At 42.8% G+C, this 20,946-nt stretch overlaps 1 protein-coding gene across 1 annotated transcript; it reads right to left on the bottom strand.

Annotated features, from left to right (window-relative positions):
- Window positions 1–443: 443 nt before the first annotated feature.
- On the bottom strand, window positions 444–20,626 carry LOC117046383 (glutathione hydrolase-like YwrD proenzyme). Its single transcript, XM_033148182.1, has 10 exons — window positions 20,451–20,626; window positions 19,893–20,046; window positions 16,739–16,892; window positions 16,017–16,223; window positions 7,064–7,151; window positions 5,890–6,061; window positions 3,390–3,552; window positions 2,019–2,189; window positions 1,201–1,285; window positions 444–744 (listed from the first exon to the last, which is right to left on the bottom strand). Exons 1-10 carry the CDS (start codon window positions 20,545–20,547, stop codon window positions 506–508), a joined length of 1,530 nt encoding a protein of 509 aa, XP_033004073.1. The 5' UTR covers window positions 20,548–20,626; the 3' UTR covers window positions 444–505.
- Window positions 20,627–20,946: the final 320 nt, after the last annotated feature.

Consider the following 20,946-nt stretch of genomic DNA (forward strand, 5'->3'; position numbering starts at 1 on the left):
GCCCTTCCTGGTGCTAGGGAGAAGGCGGGCAGGCAGCAGCAGCACAGCCAGGTGATGGGAGGGCTGGGGGGGGGGTGAGTCAGCAATTCACTGCCACCCATACCAACCACCGGACTGCCTCTGTTTGCCTAATGGTAGGAGCAGCTCTGGTTGCAGAGCTGTGCGACTGAGAGCCGGAATATAGACACCTGTAGGAGTCCCATCCATAGCACCTTGGCCTCTGGCCAATCAGCTCCACCGGAAGGCTGCCCCACCCTTCATCCAACTTGATTGGCAGCTGAACCCTCTTCCACAGTCACAGGCAGAGATGCCTCTGACTGTCCCTGAGAGACCTACATGCAAAGCATTTGCTCTATCACCAAGCCTATGGCTCAAGCAGATTTTCATCTATTTTCTCCTTGCCCGTATTGTCCTTGTTTATACCCTTTCAGATTTGAGTTTCGATTTGGACATTGATTATTATTTTTTTAATCCACTTAACACACAGCCGATTCTTTCTTCCGTGCTAATATCCTAATGCACAGCCATCAGCTCGGGGATCAGACCCTGCCCAGAATACATTGCTAGAAGAAGGCAGGATTCTCCAGTGCCTCCACCAGTCTCCTTTGGTGATAATTTGGCCCCGTCCAAACATGCTCCTGCTGTGCCCAGTTACGGGTGCCATGGCCGTATGACCCTTGGCTATCAATGCTTCCGCGATGTGCCGAGGGATGCCATCTTCCAAGGACACGAGCCATGCATCCACTGTATAAAAGAAATGCATTCAAGGATTTAACTGGGCAAGCAATACTGCAGGGATACTGATCGATTTCACAAATGCCATTCAACCCAAAAGACTTGGATTGAACGAAAGCAGTAATTCATAGCTCTAAATCAGGATCCCTTGAAACGGAAATAGAATATTCCAACCCATTTCCACAGGATGCAAAAAGATAAATGTATCTGTGTGCAAGGAAGGAAGGAAGGAAGGAAGGAAGGAAGGAAGGAAGGAAGGAAGGAAGGAAGACAGACCTTAGTGTGACATTTGTTATTTGTTGCATCTCTGTCCACGTGTGTACCAAACCAAATGCAGAATAAGGCACTTCCCTGTGTTCCTGCATCTGATGAACTAAATATTTTAGATTTCCCACAGCTATTAAAATAAGATGATGTTGAATGATGACCGTATGGTCATTATGTGTATTTAAAAACGTGTCTTACCCTTTTTGTCATATTCGACACAAAAACGAGGCACATCCAAAGCCTCTTGTGGATTCATTCCAAATTCCAACATGTTGAGCAGTACCTACAAAGGGTACAGAATGGGATAAGACGAACAAGGAAAAAGACAAGCTTCTTACATAAATTTGATACATCCTTAGGAAGTCACCAATTCACAGAGCAGCAACAGCCTGAGCAAAATAGGTTTTTTTTTAATGTCTTCACATAAATGATGGAAATCACAACATGACTGACAAAGCAACTGAAGATGAGTAATATTTTATCTTCATTACGAAAAACAAAGACGGTTTCCCTGTACTGAAGCAGCACTGCAAGCTGGTTCAGACGATACACATACCCAATCATGGGGGAAGACGGCAACAGAACACTTACCCTCTTCAACATGTCAGGTGCCCATTCATCGGCATAACATTCCAGTAGGGCACAATTGCATGAAATCAAACATGAGTACACCTGGATCATGCAGCTGATTTCACCTAGGATGTCGATTGTGAAGTTCACTGGATTTTATGCCAGATATGCTGTGTTCAGGTATTACTGTATACCCACGTACAGGTCTCAGAGGTGAGACAGGTGCGCCAGGTGGAGAGGAAGGCATGCAGTCGGGCAAGCCAATGTGAAAAACAACAACAACCAAGCAAACCCCAAACCCTGAAACAGCCTCAAACACATGAATTCTAAATGTTTGCAAACACGCGTCTTAATTATTGATTCTGCACTTGGACTGCAAAGGGTCTTCTGTAGGGTTTGCAAATGGCATGCTTACAGAGAAGTAGTTGAAAGATGCAGAGGCTCACCTGAACGTGCCCTTGTGGCTGCATGAATCCACCCATTACTCCAAAGGAGCACAGAAGCTCCCCTGAATCAGCATCAGTAGCCAGAGCGGGTATAATTGTGTGATATGGCCTCTTCCTAGGTGCCAAGCAGTTTGGGTGACCAGGCTGTAGTGAAAAATTGGCTCCTCTGTTCTAAAAAACAAGTCAATACCGTAAAAGGCAGGGGTAGGCAAAGCTGCCCCGTGGGCATTAATAGGACAATTCCCTAACAATTTATGTAATTACCTAAGGCTATTAATAAAGGCAATAGCAAAACAAACCCACATAACACTGCTAAAATAGCAGCCAGTTACAAATTATGAAGACGCTACTGCAAAATATACCAAATATACAGTTTTAAAATTAAGGTGAAAAATCACCAAACTTTGAACCACCTCCGTAGTGTAACCTCCCCAAACTACTGCACAGCAAATAAATAAATAAATGACTCCCTCCATTAATGTAGGGAAAACCCTTCCCATATTCAACTTATTGTAACAAGATCTGATTTGATTTAATTTAATGTAAATAACATTTTAAAGCCAACCAGGATATGAAATAGCAATATTATATACTGGATAGCACTGTGTGCCAATTAATATTAAAGCAATCTTCTCTCTCTCTCTCTCTCCACTATAGATGGAGGAGAAATTCATTTCAATATGCATCTCAAGATGAATCTATCTACTTTATACTTTCTGAAACAATTTGCAAAATGAAACACAGCGATTGTTTGATATTTGCACTCATCCCTATTTTTCAATGCAGCTCTCCAATCAAACAATATTTAAAATGCATATACAGAGGTACCTTGGGTTATGAACAGTCCTGCTTACGAATGCTTTGGGTTACAAACTCCACAAACCCGGAAGTACCGGTAAGTGTCCTGGGTTGCGAACTTTGCCCCGGGATACAAACGCAATCTGCTTCTCGGGCCGCGGGAGGCCGATGTAGGCAATGGGCGCCTCGGGTTCAGAACGCTTTGGGTTAAGAATGGACTTCTGGAATGAATTAAGTTCGTAACCTGAGGTACCACTTTATCAGGCACAAATGTGCATAAAAATAAATATTAGTAAAAATTGCATACAAAATGCATGATATTAGGGGAAATTGCTTGTAAACATATGTACATTAGACAAAACAGCATATAAAAATGTGTTTATTATGAGAAATTCACGTTAAAATGCTCATGAATTTTCATGAGGATTGTTAAAAATATATATTTGCAGCTTGCTGCAAAATGCGGAGAACTGAATTTATGAGGGGGAGAAGCAAAAGTGAGAGATCTTTCCATCCCTACTCTCCACACATGTGTATACATGCATGCACGTGTGCTTGAAAGTATTTTCTCACTTGTAATGTAAATCCACAGCCATCTGGAACCAGCCCTGTGCCAAATCCCATATAGTTGCTGTTAATGAAAGAGCAGGCATTGCCTTGGGTATCCACCACTGTGAAGTAAACAGTGTCACTTCCAACCGGGAAAGGATTTCCTTGATTATATTTGGCAGTTGCCCTGAAGGAAACAACAACAACTCAATAACTTCACACAGAAAAAAAGTCATAAACTCAAATATCTGATTTCATAGGGGTTTTTTCTGAGAAGACCCTCCCCAGAGCCCAAAGAGGATGTCAGTGAGGGCAGAAGAAGCCCCAAAAAGACTGGAGGCGCAGTGAGGCTTTGTTTCAGTTGCTCAGCCTCTCCACCTAACAGCTGAAACGTGAGGTAGCGCAGCCGCAGCCGCTACTTCCTTGTGCTGCCTCCAGCTGGCCCCAGAGCTTCAATTTTGGTTTGGATTGAAGACACAGTAGCAGGGGATGTGTTTAGAGGGTGCTCCCCATTTCACGTGATTTCACTTATGAGCATGGGGGCCCAGAATGTTAACCCCTCCACAAGTGGGGAGTTCACCTGTAAGTCGGGTTAAACAAGGTGTGCTTATTTATAAAGTGTACATTACATCCTGTTGTGCTCATGTCGCATTTGTGGGCTTCACTTTCGAGCATCTGGTTGGCCTTTGTGAGAACAGAGAATGCTTCTTCTTACTTTCTTAATGAGTGAAGATGCCTGCGATCGTGCGAGTTTTATGTTAGTAGAATAGAGATTGTAGCTTCACCCACAAGGAGCCTTGCATCAAGTTCCTAGTGAAATTCCCTGCTCCCTCCCCCTGGTAATGTTCAGCTGAAACAGCAAATAGCGTGGCAGAGAAAGATAAGGCAAAAGCGACACAGGAAAGGAACAGTGCCTGTAAGTCTTTTTATGGTCGGGTAATACCAGATAAAATAAGGGGTTACCACATTATTTTATGAGATGAAACCCAAACACAGCGCTGCCAACAAATTTAAACAAACATTTTTATCTAATGTACACAATAGGAGGCTAACACACATGGGTACTTTAAAAATGCCACATATATATAATCAGGTATGCCCTACTGTAGATATTTAGTCCCTTGGGTTTTCAAGGCCTGTTGTTTTCTATGTATATGATTGAAGACATGGTGGGACTTAGCTATACAGCTGCAAATAAAACGTTTTAAGTGTGTTTTAAGTGCAATATACAATGTGACACTAGACGGCAATGGTGAGCCTTATGGAAAATTCAATGTATTTTTTAATTCACTTTAATAATAATAAAAACATTTTCTGAACTTTTTTTTATATGTGTATAGATTCCACCTTGGTGTTGTGGGCATGAAGGCTCACCAATTTACAACTGTGAGAAGTTTGTTTATCTAACATTAATCTCAGGGCCGTGGGTTCGAGCCCTACATTGGGCAAAGGATACCGTCCTAGCAGCATTTTTTTGCGTTGATTTCTCAATAGGCATTCCTCCCTGCAGCAGCATACTCAAGTGGTGAGTGTCAATATTTATGTAGCCAGGGTCACAGAAAAGCAAGAAGTAGGTTTTAGTATGCTTCATGGAACTCAAAGGTTTGAAGAAGTAAAGAAAGCAAAAAGAAATGACCTAGAAGAGGCATAAAACCCCCAAATAGCCCAATGAAGATGGTGCATGTGCAATAAACACAGAATGTTGAGTGTTGGTTGGAAATGGGAAATGGTGGTATTTAGAGTGGAACGCACCACTTGGCAGGTAACAAATAGCAGGTTTGAACCCCGATCAGAAGCAGTTCTTCCCTCACACGTACATACACACTTCCACTTGCTTCCACAGAAATAAACAAATGCCGACAAGCATTCTGCAGTTTTCGTCAGGCTTTCCTATAACAATTTGTCTTTCTCCTGAATGCCTCACCCAAACTAGGTAATGCATCGCAATGTCTTCATAGGCTGGGGTCCAAGGAACTTTGCAACTCTTTCTGGATGCTTACAAAAGTTTGGGCTCGAGTTTCCCCATTCCACAAAAACCACTTTCAAACTGAACGGGTTCTCAGAAGCAAGCTTTTGATATTGTGTTGCAGCCTGCTGTTCAAAGAAAAATGTCAAAAATCCCATTGGGCCTGCCCAAATGCCTGAACTAACTCTTTGGATCCTGGCCATTGCAAATGAAAGAGGGCTATAATCTGATGTGTAAACATCAAGAAGACAGCAGCTACTTTGAAAGAAAGCCAAGGCCAAAGAAAACAACTGTTCCATATTTCAGGATCAGAACAATATAGAAGTACACAGGTTAGAGCTTCGGATTCCGACCGTGGAGACCAGCGTTCAAATCCCCGCTCAGTCATGAAGCTCACTGGATAACACTGGGCCAGTCACCAACCCTCAGTTCAAATTACCTCACTGAGTAGTTGTGAGGGTCGAGCCATTTAAGTCAACTTGAGCGCCTTGGGGGGGGGGAGGTGGAAGATCAATGCAATAAGAAATAAACACAAGCAGTCAAGAGATGACCCCTTACCTCTGCAAATCTATCAGCTTCGAACGGTCTCTGGCATAAGGTTTGGAAAGGAGCTTTGCTGTGGGTACAGCTACTTTTTCTGGGTCTGCACAGAACCATAAAGTATCGGCAAAGCTGATTTTGACAGCTTCGATGAGGACGTGCAAATAGCGAGCAGTATTATGGCCCATTTCTAGAAAAGTAAACCAGCACAAGCATCAGGTCAAAAGAATCACTTGCCCATGAAAACTACAATTGACTACACAAGTAATAATTGCACTGAATTCATTCACAGATTATGTTCTAGATATAGGGGCCTAAGAGAAATTGCAGTATGTGGAGTGCGCCAAAGGGAGAAATGTCACTTTCTTTTCTGCCTCTATTCTCTTCCTCCTTCACCATCCATATTTGATTATGTACACATTATTGGCTTAAAACGCAGTGAGGCCATTTTTTCACCTGTGTTTCTAATCACCTTTGCACATTGTTGTGCATATCAGTTTGGCTGGATGTGTCTCTAAGTCATCCACTGTCTGTTCACGAGGATTTTGAAATCTAATAGAACACATCAAAACGCAGTATTCCTCAAGAAACTGCAGGATAGATGTGGACTGTGTAAAGTGTCATGTGCAGAGTAAATGTGAGTGTGCACACAACTGCTGCCTTGCCCTCCCTCCCTCCTTCCCCCTGCCCCCCCCAATCCATTTCCTCCCCTAGCCAGTCTCCTTTCTGCACCCTGAACATGTTTCATCTCATGTGCTCCTGAGCAGTGCCACCTCCAAGGCCCCTGGGAGTCTTCCAACAGCCAGCACTTCAAGCTAGAGGGCATGCACTGGAACAATTGTTGAAGGGCTATTGTGTGACAAGTTTGCAGAGTTTGGATTGCTCTGTTAAAAGTGTCTTGTGACAAAACTGTCATGCAGAGTGAACCGAAAACATGGACACTTCACACTTCCTACCCTGTTATTTATTTTGGTACATAAAAAGGTAAAGTCACCTGCAATTTAAAAACAAGAACAACAACAATTCACAATTAGTACAGTGACTAACAGTAGCTTTAGTTTCGAACAGAGGCTTTTCTTCTCCTAAAGCTGAAACAACTGGAATGTTTCTTCCCTAACTATACTTTCTCCACCCACCCACCCCTCCCCAAGAAGTAACAGGCACATAGGACTCTTTTAGATGCTGGTCTTACCTTTCAAGTTGAAATTTTCTAAAATGTTCAGGGCTAATAGCGCTGTTATTCCTTGCCCATTTGGAGGGATCTCCCATACATGCAGACCCTGGAGAAGAAATAGTGGTCACTGAACACCAGCAAAGGAACAATAAAGAAAAGGAAAACTTTCTACCTGACAATGATGATTTTCAGTATAAAAGTGTTTCCTGCATTGCTGAATCAAGACCTAGACTCCATACACACAAAACATTTAAAAAAGCACCATACATTTAAAGTTTGTTAAGGGTGCCGGGAGTTGTACCTCTGTGAGGGGTCAGTGACTGTTCTCAGAATTCTTTTTTTTGGGGGGGGGGTGATTTAAATGTATGTAAATGCAGTAGCATATAGCAGAGGTGACTTCTCTAATTTGGCAAGCAACTTCGCTTAAGTATGCAGTGGTTCAAACCTTGGTTCCCGAACACCTCCGTTATCGTACGTTTCGGCTCCCGAACGCCGAAAACCTGGAAGTAAATGCTCCGGTTTTCAACCGTTTTTCGGAACCTGAACATCCGACGCGGCTTCCGCTTGAGTGCAAAAAGCTCTTGCAACCAACGAGAAGCCACGCCTCGGTTGTCGAACATTTCGGAAGCTGAACTGCCTTCCAGAACGGATTATGTTCGACAACCGAGGTTTGACTGTACACTATTTTAAGTAAGTTTAATTTGTTCCCACACAAATGCTTTCTTATAACAACTGCCCTCATCTATATCCAATTCTTAAAGCTAAAAAAAAAAACCAATTCCAGACCATTTCATACGCACAGTATATTTGCCGGTGGGGAACAATAAGTGAAAAGCCATAGTTCAGTGGTCAAGCATCTGTTTTGCATAAAGAAGAGGCCCAGGTTCAAATCCTGCCCCAGAACTGAAATCTACTGCTGCCAGTCAGGGTTGACAAAAGCAGATCAATGGCCTGACGCAGCATACGGCAGCTTCCTACATTCCTAATATATCTTTCAAAAAAAACATTTCAGAAATACTTAACTAGAGTGAAAGCAATGACACAAGACTTTAGAAGGACTATGGGTCTGAGTGAAGATACATAAATAACGCATGTATATTTAACTTTTGCTTCTTTGTTTAAACACATTACTCATTGTTCTCTCTCTCTCTCTCTCTCTCTCTCTCTGTGTGTGTGTGTGTGTGTGTGTGTGTGTGTACATCCAACATGACTAATAGGTTTATTAGTAAGAATGGGCTTAGAAAGGTACTATTATTGGCAGGACTGGAATGGCACGAGTGCAATTTGTGACACACCTTCACTAATGATATGGTATCTGAGCTTCTCCTTTTCTTATGTGGGAACTCTGGCATCACAAGTTCCTCAGGCACAGACACTCTCAGAATGGCCCTGAGATTATTTGATGCTCGTGAATGTCACACAGGTATCCATACCTGATGACATTTTACTTGCAGTGTGAAGAGCTTTGACCAGGCTATATAAATGCTGGATTGGAATCGCTCTCCTTTTCCCCCTACCCAGGCAGAAAGGAGTTCAAGAGGTTCGGCCACTCAGTGATGTCTATGTGCAAACATCTCCTATTTGATTCATACTCTCTTTCCATACTGGCGCTCACCTATGCTGTGTGTTAAGAGACCGACTTCTGAAGAACCAGGTGGAGGCTTGAAGACGGTTGAATGCCAGCTTCTGAATACTACAGGAGTTTTAGGCTGCAATCATCTACTACAAATCTATCGGGGAGGAGTAAAGACCCATTGAACTCAACATTTCACTTAAGTGGGTTGCCTTGGACACTATACCAATTTTCTGAGCCCTGGGTCATGTGGCAGAGCTCTATTTATTTCAATTTCAACAGCAAGCATCAACCAGTTTTCCACATTTCTGCAGCAATTTCGTGTTGTTGTTTTTTAAAAAAAATCATTGGCATTTTGGTGCAATTTTCTCATAATAAACACATTTCTGTCTGCAGTTTTAACTAATATACACATTTTTTAGCAGTTTTCCAAATATAATGTATTTTTGTATGTTATTTCCTCTAATATTTGAATTTTATGTGCATTTCCCTTTAATATATGATTTTTTTTGTAAACATTGCTTGGTTGGAGAACTGCATTGCAAAATCTGGATAAGTGAAAATTTCATAGGATAGCTTTGCATCTTCTTTTGGAAAGTGTGGGTTCGACTTTAAATGTGAACAGAAATGAAATTCTCCCTCCCTCCTAGCGCAGAGTATCTACAGAACTAATTAAGCTTGTATTGGGTGCGCGTTTCTATTGGTAGCTGCTACTGAAATCTGACTCTCTACCAAATCAAGCAGCTAGCGAGGAAAGTTTTTTTTTGGGGGGGTGGCGATAATTGCCAGAGGAAAAGTTAAGCATTGGTTTCCTTTCTCTATTCCAATTCAGCTTGTCTTCTCCTTCCCACCCTCTCTCCAGTGCAAATGGCTCCCTTCCAAAGGAGTTTTGCAATAGTGAAAGGACTTCAGTATAATGTGAGCTTGTTTCCTTTGCATTTTAGGATGTACACATGTAAAATAATCCAACCCTTTCTTTTTGCAGTTGGGGTGCCTTGGACCATGGTCGCTCCCACACAGTATTTTGTGGGAAGGATTCACCCAGGTAGTGGAAATTTAGGTTTGTGCAACTGAAGTGGATCTGTTGCCCTTGCACAGCAGCAAATCCCCTTTTAAAAAACGAACTCTTTGCAGTTGGGAAAGTGATGGGGAAATGCGCTGAAAAGCAGGAGATGAACAGATGATTAATGGGAGGGGGGTATATAACTACTGCACTTGGCAAATCAAGATGTATCCAAGATGAACATTCTTATCATATAACTCTCTGAAAACAAATCAGAACAAATGCTTAATAAGGACAGGACATAGTTGTAAGGGCTCGTGGTGCTCCTTACGAGTAAAGGCGATGACTCAGGATCTGCATATTTACATCAGTTTTATTATACAGATATGTACAAGACAGAGCTCCAAATTTCCATGACTGCCTTAGTCACTCTCAGATTCCGGAAGTGGCGCTTTCCGCTGGCGCCTCCAACAAAAGAGCCTGGGGGACCCCCAGTCTCCTCCTTTCCTCTTTCTGTTTGAGCCCCCTACGTAATTGGGGCGACGGAACTACCGTTTCCCCCTCAGTCCCTGAACTGCTGAATTGGTGTGGGGACCCTGTAGCGTCTGAGTGCCCTTCCACCACAGAACTCTCTCCCTGCCTGTCACTCCCACAGAAAGTCTGGGCTCCTCAGGTGGTGATGGGTACTCTCAGCATCCCAGCCTGCTCTCTGCTCCACCCCAGCCTGCTCTCTGCTGCCTCTGGAGGCTCCCCTGACAATAGTCTAACCTCCACATAAGTAAATCGAGATGGAAGTGAAGTAAACAGGTTGCCTGTATGAAACAAATTTCAGAGGCCTAGCTCTCTGGGAAGTAGCATGCATTTTAAAAAAAAACCCTGTGATTCAGTCAACAAGTCCTAGGTGCCTTCATATTACCTACTGACTAGAAAAACGAGGGGTAAAATTCACATGGTATGCCACCAGATTATATGGCACTTAAATTGAATTTGTTCAGGGTACACATAAAGATTCAACAACAACAACAACAACAACACATAAAGACAGTAACCAACTCATTAGATATTTCAATCATGAGCCCACACAAATTAGAGACACAAATTAGTGTTTAAGTCCACCTCTCATGAACACTTCAATTGACCTCTTCTCTCTCGCTCTCTGCACACATTCCCTAAAAAAACTGGGCACCCCACAATATATTCTGCCTTCTTTTCAAAGGAAACAACCACAGCCAAGTTCAGCTTTGAGAGCCTGTATTCATGGCATGGGTGGGTCTGGGAGGAAGGTAAGAGACTGCCAGGCAATTTTATTACCGTATGAAAATTACAGGACGAAGAACAGAGGATAAAAAACAAAGGGGGGGGGGAATCCCAAGAATGACCTGGCAAGGAAACCCCATTTTCTTTCCAACCTTGGCTGTGTCACTGGAAAGTACCGCTTTGAAGTATAAAGACAAACACATTGAGTAAAAAGGCATTCCCGTTCACAGAAAATTCTGTGGGAGGGACAGAGAACGCAAAAGCAGGACCACCACAACATCTACGAATGTTTCAGTTAGGTGCTTAAATAACTATGGCTACCAAAACGATGAGAACGATGAGATGTTCAAAAAGGGTGCCATGGCTGTCTCGGCAAAGCCTTGGTCACTTGTAACACACGTCAGCTGCACATTACACTCACAGACTGCAAGTCTATTCCTGCATTGTAGGGGATTGGACCAGAGGACCCTCAAGGTTAAGCAATTTGTCCACCATGGAGCTACGATTCTCAAGAGTTGTTTACCAACCAACCCCTCTTCCCAGGGAACCCTGGGAACAGAGAACAGAAGCTCGGGGGGGGGAATAGGGGTCTCCTAACAACTCTCAGCACCCTTAACAGCTTCCAGAATTCTTTGGGGGAAGCCATAACTACAAAAGTGGTATCTTAGGGTGGAATTCAACGTCACGTTATTATGGAAGTTCCATCTGCACAAGCGTTGCAGACTGCCTGACAGAACAATTGCCCCCTCTCGTTCTCCTCACAATTTGGAGGGGATCAGGGCACATGGCAGAGGAGAAGGGCAAAGTCTTTGAGCTGATAGGCTGCATTAAATGAATGCTGCCCAGCCCATTGTGCCCTGAACGTTTGGTGCAGTTGTGGCCCAAGCCATAGTTGGTAAGACCAACTGTTCCAGAACCGTCCTTTCATGTGGTGGTAAAACGTAGCAGCTTTATTAAATATTACAGCATTTTTATATTTGTTTGAAGGGTGTATGTAGAAAGCAAGGGTGAGCTGTCTCTTTAAAATTATAGCATGCACAGTAAATGAGTGGCTTCAGAAGTAAAGAGAGCACAATTAGGCACTTATGTACACAAAAGGAAACTGCCTGTCACTCCTGACGCGATTTCAAAGAAGAGCAACTTCAACGCCAGTCATGCAAAGGGGATATTAAGTTGTTGGTACCTGGCACCAACAAGACAAAAGGGCATGTGTCATTCCCCGTGTTTAAGCAAATAGTGTACCATCCTCTACAGACCAGGTTACCACCTGGCACCAATTTGTTAAATATTAACAGATGAAATTGGCAGGTCAAGAAAGGCTCATTCCTCAAGTGAGATAAACCGTGTAGGAGAGAGATCTCTCTCATCTAACACACTGACTCTTGAAAGTCATATATATCCTTTGTTGTTTATGTGTCATTTGTGCACTTATTATCACGTTAAATGTTTGTCTTTCGTTGTACTCAAGAGCCACGGTTTCCAAAATTCTCAACAACAACAACAACATTGCTAGTGTAGCAGAGAAATGCACTGTATTCCCTGCTGCACTTTTGAAACATCACCTCCAATTATCAGCTGTGACAGAAAGTAGATGCCTAAGACATTGTTGTTTACGCACACAACACCCCCTAGTGAAACAGAAATACCTGAAGTTATTGGCTGGAAACAAAGAGTTCTCTGCAGACTGCTTTGCATAATTATCTATTTCAGCATGCACAGACAATATGTTCAACACACATCACAATGCACAGTTTGTGTACTCCCAGCTTCATTTGGGAGGAAATTATCTCATGTGAAGTGTATCCAACAGAGGCTAATTTCATCATTTCTATACAGTTCTCTGTAAGAGATCCAAAATCGGTCTCGAAGATATTCAAAAACAGGGATGGAGGCCTGGACTCCCTTAGGTGACAGCTGACTTTACAGATGCAAACAGGGTTTTATACCAGCTTGCTCACTGTTCACAGCTTTCATCCTTTTGTGAGTGAATAGCAGTTCTGAATTCAAGCAGTATCAAGCACCGCACATGTCGATCTAAGCAAATGTGACCAAGGCTATGGCCAGCAAACAAGAAGCTCACAAATCATTTGCCATGGCAACAGCAACGTTGAACTTCTATTTCACATTTAGTTTCCAAAGGAGATTGTAACATGGAATTCTGTTCACAGAGAAAATACCACCCCCCCCAAAAAAAAAAATCTCACTGGACATGCTCTTTGGATCTATGTCGATTCTCTTCACACATTCACTGTTTTAGGGTCATACATCTGTGGGATTTGAGTTTTTATTGAGCATAACATTTCATCTATCTGCTGGATGACTCTGCTTACTACAAGGCTCTGCAATGAACTGGAATATTTGTACCAAAAGAACATATAATTCAAGGCCCATATGTGGTTTAAATTTGCCGAACGTAGAATTCAAATGCTAAGATCTTTTCATTTCCCCTTTGCGTTCAGCTACCTGACCCAGATCCCTCCCAGTTCTCCATGCCATCACAGCAGCTAAGTCAATAACAGCTACTGGGGCCATTTGCTATCACCAGTGAAAGTACAAGGCGACATCAAAGTAGCTCAGCCAACGGCATCAAGAGATACAGAAAGACACAGGGGACTGTCTTTCGAAGGAGCAAACAGTTTTAAGGAGAGGACCAAATATATCTGCAACCCATGGTTTGTGCATATGCTAATCATATATTAAATTATATTTGCATGTTTTAAAACTGCAGATAAATGTTATCAACAACTCTTGAGTGTAGGGAAATGAATACACGTGGGTGGAGGAAACAACCCAAATTGGTTATGAAGTATAGGTTAAATGCGTTACATTAATCCAAGTTGAACAATGGAAGGGAATTAAGCTGGACAAGTGATTAGTTTGAATCCATCTTCTCAGCCTATAGTGTTCTATTTACTGATTTCTATGAGATTGGACTCTGAACAGCTTTTCAGCATTACGTTAGCTCCTCAGTAAGGTTAAGAGGCAGTATTTGTTAGCCTGCAGCATACTGACATTTATAATTATCAGAAAAATGAAAAAGGGAGATGTTGCTGAAGAATATTCAGATACAGCCTCCAAATCTCTTATGCTTAGTGGAAACCAAGTTAACCTGGAAGCAAATTCAATTGCTGTGGAAATAAAATTAAATTTCATGTACATTACTGTCATTCCCCACTAACTTCCTTGCGTAGCATGAAACATTTCTCTCTGGATAAATACCAGCCTTCATCATTCCCGTGGACAACACATCTCACTTCCTCTCTAAAAGCCCAGATGGAGCCGGGCGGGGGGAGGAGGAGTGTGGGGTCTAATTCCACAATGAGTACTGCCCTGATCTGATCCTTTCTCCGTTCAACATGTCAGCAAGATACCACTTCCTAAATGGCATGCTCCCAACATCCCTTCAAGATCAGAGCAGGAAAAGGATATGAGTCAATTACCTGCACCAGGGCAGAAACGAAGGGTCAAAGTAGACACAACAGGAAAGGCATCATTAGAAAGATTGTATAGAATCATAGAAACGTACAGTTGGAAGGAACCACGAGGGTCATCTAGTCCAGCCCCCTGCAATGCAGGAATCCTTTTGTCCAACGTGCGGATCGAACCCACAACCCTGAGATGAAGAGTCTCATGCTCTACCAACTGAGCTATCACATTAGGATTTTAAAAGAAAAATAGTACTAGGTGCCTGAAGAGACTGATTCTTATTGGGGATACAAGGTATGAGGAAGGGAGAATTAAACATCAATTTAATTGAGACCACAGAATGCATGGAGGGGAGATTTAGTCCTTCCCTCCCCAATCCTTCCCTCACCCCCTTACTGCTCTTACCCCTCCTAGTGGGGAGGTCCCACCAGTGTCAGCTACAGCTTTCTTTCTAAGGCTAATAGCAGCGTGGGTGGGGTGTTTTTTCCCTTAAAATCATGGCTAGGTTGAATCTCACCTCATGTGTTGCAGTTCCAATAAAATTGGCCCCACTGCGCCAATCCTCACATTATATATATATATATATATATATACTGTATATTATGGCGCATAAGACTACTTTTTAATCCAGGAAAATCTTCTCAAAAGTCGGGGGTCGTCTTATACGCCGGGTGGAGAATCTGCAGCCAAGTATACCTCAAACTCTATATTTTAACTGGAAAAATTGGGGGTTGTCTTATACGCCAGAAAATACAGTGTATTTATATATATATAGAGAGAGAGAGAGAGAGAGAGAGAGAGTCAGGTCTACGTTAGCGTTACTCACGAGTAATCAGGCATGAGTCTAAACTGTCTTTTAACAGTTTAATGGTGCAGACTATTTACAGTGCAGAGAACATGAAAACATGACCGTCCTAGTCACTTGCAGAATCCGGGAGTGCCGTTTTCTGACTGTGACCCCAACATAAGAATTGCGGCACCCCAAAGACTGCCTCACCAGTCTCCTTTTGACCCCTCTGTGCAACTGGGGCGATAGAAGTGGCATGCTCCCCTCAGAGCAAAACTCATGAGGCGTGCTGGGCCTCTCAGCAGCATCTCCAAGCCCTTGTCTCGCCTGGCTGTTTCCAGCCTGCCCCTCCCCACTGGAGGAGGTGCCGCTCTTCCCGCTTGAAGAGGTTTTACTACTGAGGAGGTGTCTGGGCTCTTGGTACATCGAGAAGACCTCCTGCCCTGCCAAGGGCAGTTCCCTGACATACATATATATATATGAAACAAAATAGAAAATTCTTTCTAGTAGCACCTTAGAGACCAACTGAGTTTGTTCTTGGTATGAGCTTTCATGTGCATGCACACTTCTTCCATGCACACGAAAGCTCATACCAAGAGCAAACTCAGTTGGTCTCTAAGGTGCTACTAGAAAGAATTTTCTATTTTGTTTCAACTATGGCAGACCAACACAGCTACCCACCTGTAACTGGATATATATATATATATATATATATATATATATATATATATATGTCATGAAAATGAACGCTGAATTTGTGCCACATTCCGCTGTATTTCTATAAGCAGCTTTTACACCATGCGAAAGCTCAAATATAATGCAGAAATGAACAGTTGGGGAAATGTTTGGGAAACTAAATAAACTGCTGTTTAAATGCAGCCATAGCTCTGAGCTGAGAACACCGGCTCAAGACAGTTCAGCTCACCTTAAAAGTGACTGCCAAAAAAGGATTACAGAAGACTTGTCCGTGACCAGGTGCTTGACCATCAATCAGCAGGTCCTTCCCGTGTGGGTTGCCAGGTGCCCGAAGAGCATGAGCATTATTCTTCCAGCAGTAGGAAGTAATCTCTGAGACTGGGAAGCCCTTCTCAGCCAGGTCTATAGCTGGCTGCAGAATTTGCAACATGGAAAGCTGAACCGGGAAAGATCGCACAATTACTTTCCATCTAGATGCAACATTTGAAATGTACGTGTGTCTGATTAAAAACATTCCCAAGGCCCTCCTCTTTACAAAAATTAACCCTATAAACAAAGTTGTTCAATAGGCTATCGATAAATAGTAAAGTGGGAGAAAATATTAAGCGACCAAAACACTCCCATGTCTTCTATGGCTGTGAAAAGAAGCTTGAAAATAAGCTGACAAATCTGGCGAAATCTCAGAAGTCAGGTGGGGAAGCAGAGTAACATTTCTAGTGATGGGAGAGGAGATTCCGTGGCCTGTATTTCTCCTTGCATTTCCGTATACAGTATCTGGAAGGAGTGGAAGAAATTGTGCACAATAAACTAAATTAGCAAATTCAGATTTTATTTTATTTTTTAAAAAAATGCAAAATAGAGTTGCTTTAAAAGAAAAAGAAAAATCTGCCAAAAAAGAAACAGTTTTGGTTATGCTATATTCCTGAATCTGCATGTTCATTTGGGGTTCACCTTTTTGCTTCCATGCAGAGCAACAGCATCGCACCAGCCAGCTGCCGCACCAGGTACAGTGACATTGTGTGAATGTAGTGGAGGTGGACGATTTGCCTCGCTGAAGCCATGATCTTTTAGCAGCTCAAGGGTCAGGGCCTGCGGAGACCGACCGCTGCAAAGCAAACAGAGATCCACATGGAAACCGAATTACAAGCATACTAAAAAGATAAAAGGGGGAGAAAGAGCATCAATTTGACCTTATTTTTTTTTAGTTTGATGATGGTGCTACAGTTTCTCAGCACGGCACTGTAACAGCGCTCAGAAGCCTCCTGGCAACAACCTGAAATAATGTTGAACATTTTCCATGGTGTTTTCACAGAATGATTCATCAAAGGCTGAAATTCTGCCACCTTTATTTCCAGAAACTCTTATTAGATGCACCACCCAATCGCTCTTCTTAAAATGCTCTGCTTCAAACCACTATTCTCAACATATTACATTAATTCAGCCACACAGAAACAGACGATGCTCTTAACCCTATGAACTAGAATTGTTAGGTCCAAACCCTTGAAGAGCTTCTGTACCAGTAATATAGGGGTCAGGAACTGCCAGCCTGTGGGCCAGACATTGCCCCTGGGACCTCCCAGTGTCCCCACTTTGCCCCCACTGTGGTTAGCCTAACAGTGGTGCATGGAGGCATTTTCAGAGCGTGTGTCGCAGCTGGAAAGGGGAAAAGGTAATCCTCTCCATATTACTCACGCTGCCAACAGTGCCCCACCAAGTCCCCAAATGCCCTGTTGACTTGCAAACAAATCTATTGGCTCTGATGGACGGCTTCCTCCCCATGCCTAATTGTTGTGGGTTATGGGTGGTTAAGTCTCACTTCTGCAGCAAATGTCTCCAGGAAGATCACCCCTTCCCCATGAAACAAGACTTGGGGATGAAACAAAACTACTTTCCCCCAAAACCTAAGTGCTGGGGGAGAAACTGTATTTATTTATGTACGCATGTGAGTTTAAGTACAATGTGCATGCTCATCGCTTGCATGAGGCTCCCAGAGGGTTGGTCAAGGTTAGCCCTTGAGCTAACCTGCTTTAATAGCTACTCAAAAGGGAACACTCTGCCAACGGTAGTATCTTCTGTCACTGTAGTGTTTTGATCTGGCAATTGTGGCCATTGGCTGACTATTCCTGTGTTAGGCACATAGCCCAGTTTCGATGATAAGTGGGAAATCTCTTTCATGTGTTTGAATGAGAAGCTGCCCCTGATGCACAGATCCCCACACGGCTTCTCTGCCCTTCACTACCCCCCCCCCCCCTTTATGGCTCCTGTACATCAAAAAAGCCACAATACGGCTTGTTGCACTACACAAACCCAGACTGTGGTTTGTTTCAAGCAAATCATGAGTGATAAGCCAGAAATAAACCAAGAAACAAACCTTCAGTTGAAGGTTCAGTTGAAACAAACAAGCCATGGTCTGGGTTCGGACAACATGACAAGCCATACTATGGCTTGTTTTAGGTGCGTGAGTGCTGTGGGGGGAGACACAATTTGCATAGGGCCTGTGCGGCAGGAGGGAGGCATGCTCATGTTTGAAACATGGCTTAATACTAAGTTATTGCATTTGCAAAATGAGGTCCACTCACGCAACAAGACTTCTCCCTGCACCGTCTAAATCTGCTCTGCAAATTTGAGGGAACCACCAGAACAGGTTTAGGGGTCATGTGGGGAAGAAGAGGGTGGAAAAGTCTTGTTGCACAAGTTGACCTTGCTCCCCACATGCATGCGCCACTTAGTGCAATGTTGCTACATTGAATTCCTGTTCTGGAGTTTCCTGTTTCTTTGTGAAAGGTTCCTGGGAGGGAAAAAGAATAATCAGAGGAATTTCAGCATGTCCTGCTCTCTGCCCTTGGACTACAGCAACAGGAACTGAAGAGCACCTGGAACTGATGCTATCCTTTTATAGCATCTTCCTATTGATAATCAATTTAGACCTAAAGGACAGCTATTCCTCATGCAGCGGCGAAAAGTTGAATAGCATATGAATGTAGGAAAATCAGAACAAAACGAAAAGGAAATGAGGTGCAAAGCTGGATTCTGACCTCCTGGTTAAAATGAAAGTCTTCCCCATATGAAACCAGAACTGCAGACACTCTGTCCACCAGGGTGTTTGCACAAAATCATTATCAAGTTCAGCTAAAAAACAAAGTGACATTATGCACACAAGCCTGAAGGCCCACACAAAAACTGGACAAACACCATCTGTATACATTGCAAACAGGCTCTTGATAAGTGTAGCAAGCCTGAACAAAACCACTAAACTGAGCCCCGTTATATATGTGGAATTCCATTGAGAAATTCAGTCCAAGTATCTGCTTATTTTTCAGCAGTCGAGCTAGTGGCAACAACCTGGTTTGCTGTGCTTTAATGACTCTCCATTTGCCACGGTTTCCAGCCACTACCCTTCCCAAGCTTCCCATCGTTGCCAATGTGATCCAGCAGATAGAAGGTAGAGCTACAGTCTGGAAAACCTAGATTCAAACCTGTGCTTTGAATTCATTGTGTGTCATGAATCAAGTCACATAATCTTGGCTGGCCAACTGTCCTACTTCAGTGGGACTTAACCCCAGGAAAGAGTGCATAGGACTGCAGCCCTAGTCTAGCATAATGTTTCCTGCAGTAGTATCATACACAATAAAATGTATGGTGTCAGAAAAGGAAGTGGCATCTCTTCACTCAACAACCTAGCTGCCATTCACAGAGGAGTTCTCTTAGGACTCAGCTACATTAGTGTTTTTTTTAAAGCACAGATGACGCTGTGGAGTTCCATCTTTTGGCAACGCGATTTCCCATTGTGAGATTTACAACACGTTTTCCTGAAATGTTTTTTTGATGTATCTAGATCCAGCCTTAGTCCTCTCATTTCTTGGCCCCTACTCTCAAACCAGCAGCAAAAAGGTGGTTTTGGAGGGTGGATGGGGGAGTAGAAATTACAAAGAGAGAAATCCCAAATGCATGGCTTACCCCAGCATATAACTGAATACACCTATATTTTCTAATACGTAACAGAATACAACAACTCTATGCCCTATTACATAGCAGAATACAACAGCTGCTCATGTGCGCTCTCTCTCTCTTTCTCCCCCTCTCTCTTTCTCTCTCTGGTACTTACCTTCCATTGAGACCATGTACCTGCTTTGTGCTTGCGTCGTAATAGAGGCAGAAGCAGTCTCCACCTATGCCGGTACTGCATGGTTCAGTAACATTTAAAGCAGCTGCTACTGCCACAGCAGCATCTGCAGCATTGCCACCATTCTTTAAGATATCTGCAACAGAGATAGGCTCATTAAAAGAACAACAACCAACAACAACAACAACTCTAAACTAAAAATAACTTGCAAACCAAAACAGAGTGTGCCACTTTAGGGTGTATTAGAATCACAGGATCCTAAGAAGTAGAGAAAGACATGGGAATGCTGATTTTCAACTGTAACTGAAATGATTTGAGAATGGTTTTGTATCCCAGAAGAGAGGAAGCACAAGTTACACTTCCTAAATTGTGGAAACCTCAGCCAGGAGATCTTCAGTATAGCGCTGCACCCCAGATTAGTCACATGTCTAAAGAGTCGCTAACTTAAGTCCAGAGCCAACCCACTGAATGTCAGATGCCACTCACGCACACAAAAAAGATCAATATTCCACCCGTTAAAAGAACAGAATAACTAATTACCGAGGCCTATATTTGTTGCAAGAGGCTGGCTTGACGCAACGCAAGCACTACTGCAAACCACCGGGGACCTCCGAGAACAGAAATTAAGATGTGACATCCTTTTCAGAAGAATATACAACACACACAAAAAGAAATGGGTATTAAAAGGAAAACCTGAACTAATGTACAAAAAGAAATGCGAACCCCAAAATCAAATGGACCCATATAAAACTTCACAGAGTTCTGCAAAACTCAAATTGTTGTGTCCAATATAGCTTACACTTAAATATACTGAAGTTACATCATGTTACCATATTTTATGTAAATCCCTTGTTTTCATTTGGCAAGTGAAATGGAACTGCCCAAGCAATATCATTCTTACTCCCAAACTCCCTTGAATTCAACAATAATACAACTGTTAATTAAATGAGTGTATTTTTCCCCCCAGGTTCAAAATTCAAGTTGAGGAACAAACTTGATCCACAATTTCTCACCCATCCACCCACCCCACCCCACA

The sequence above is a fragment of the Lacerta agilis genome, chromosome 5 (assembly GCF_009819535.1).
Source record: "Lacerta agilis isolate rLacAgi1 chromosome 5, rLacAgi1.pri, whole genome shotgun sequence".
NCBI classification, from domain to species: domain Eukaryota; kingdom Metazoa; phylum Chordata; class Lepidosauria; order Squamata; family Lacertidae; genus Lacerta; species Lacerta agilis.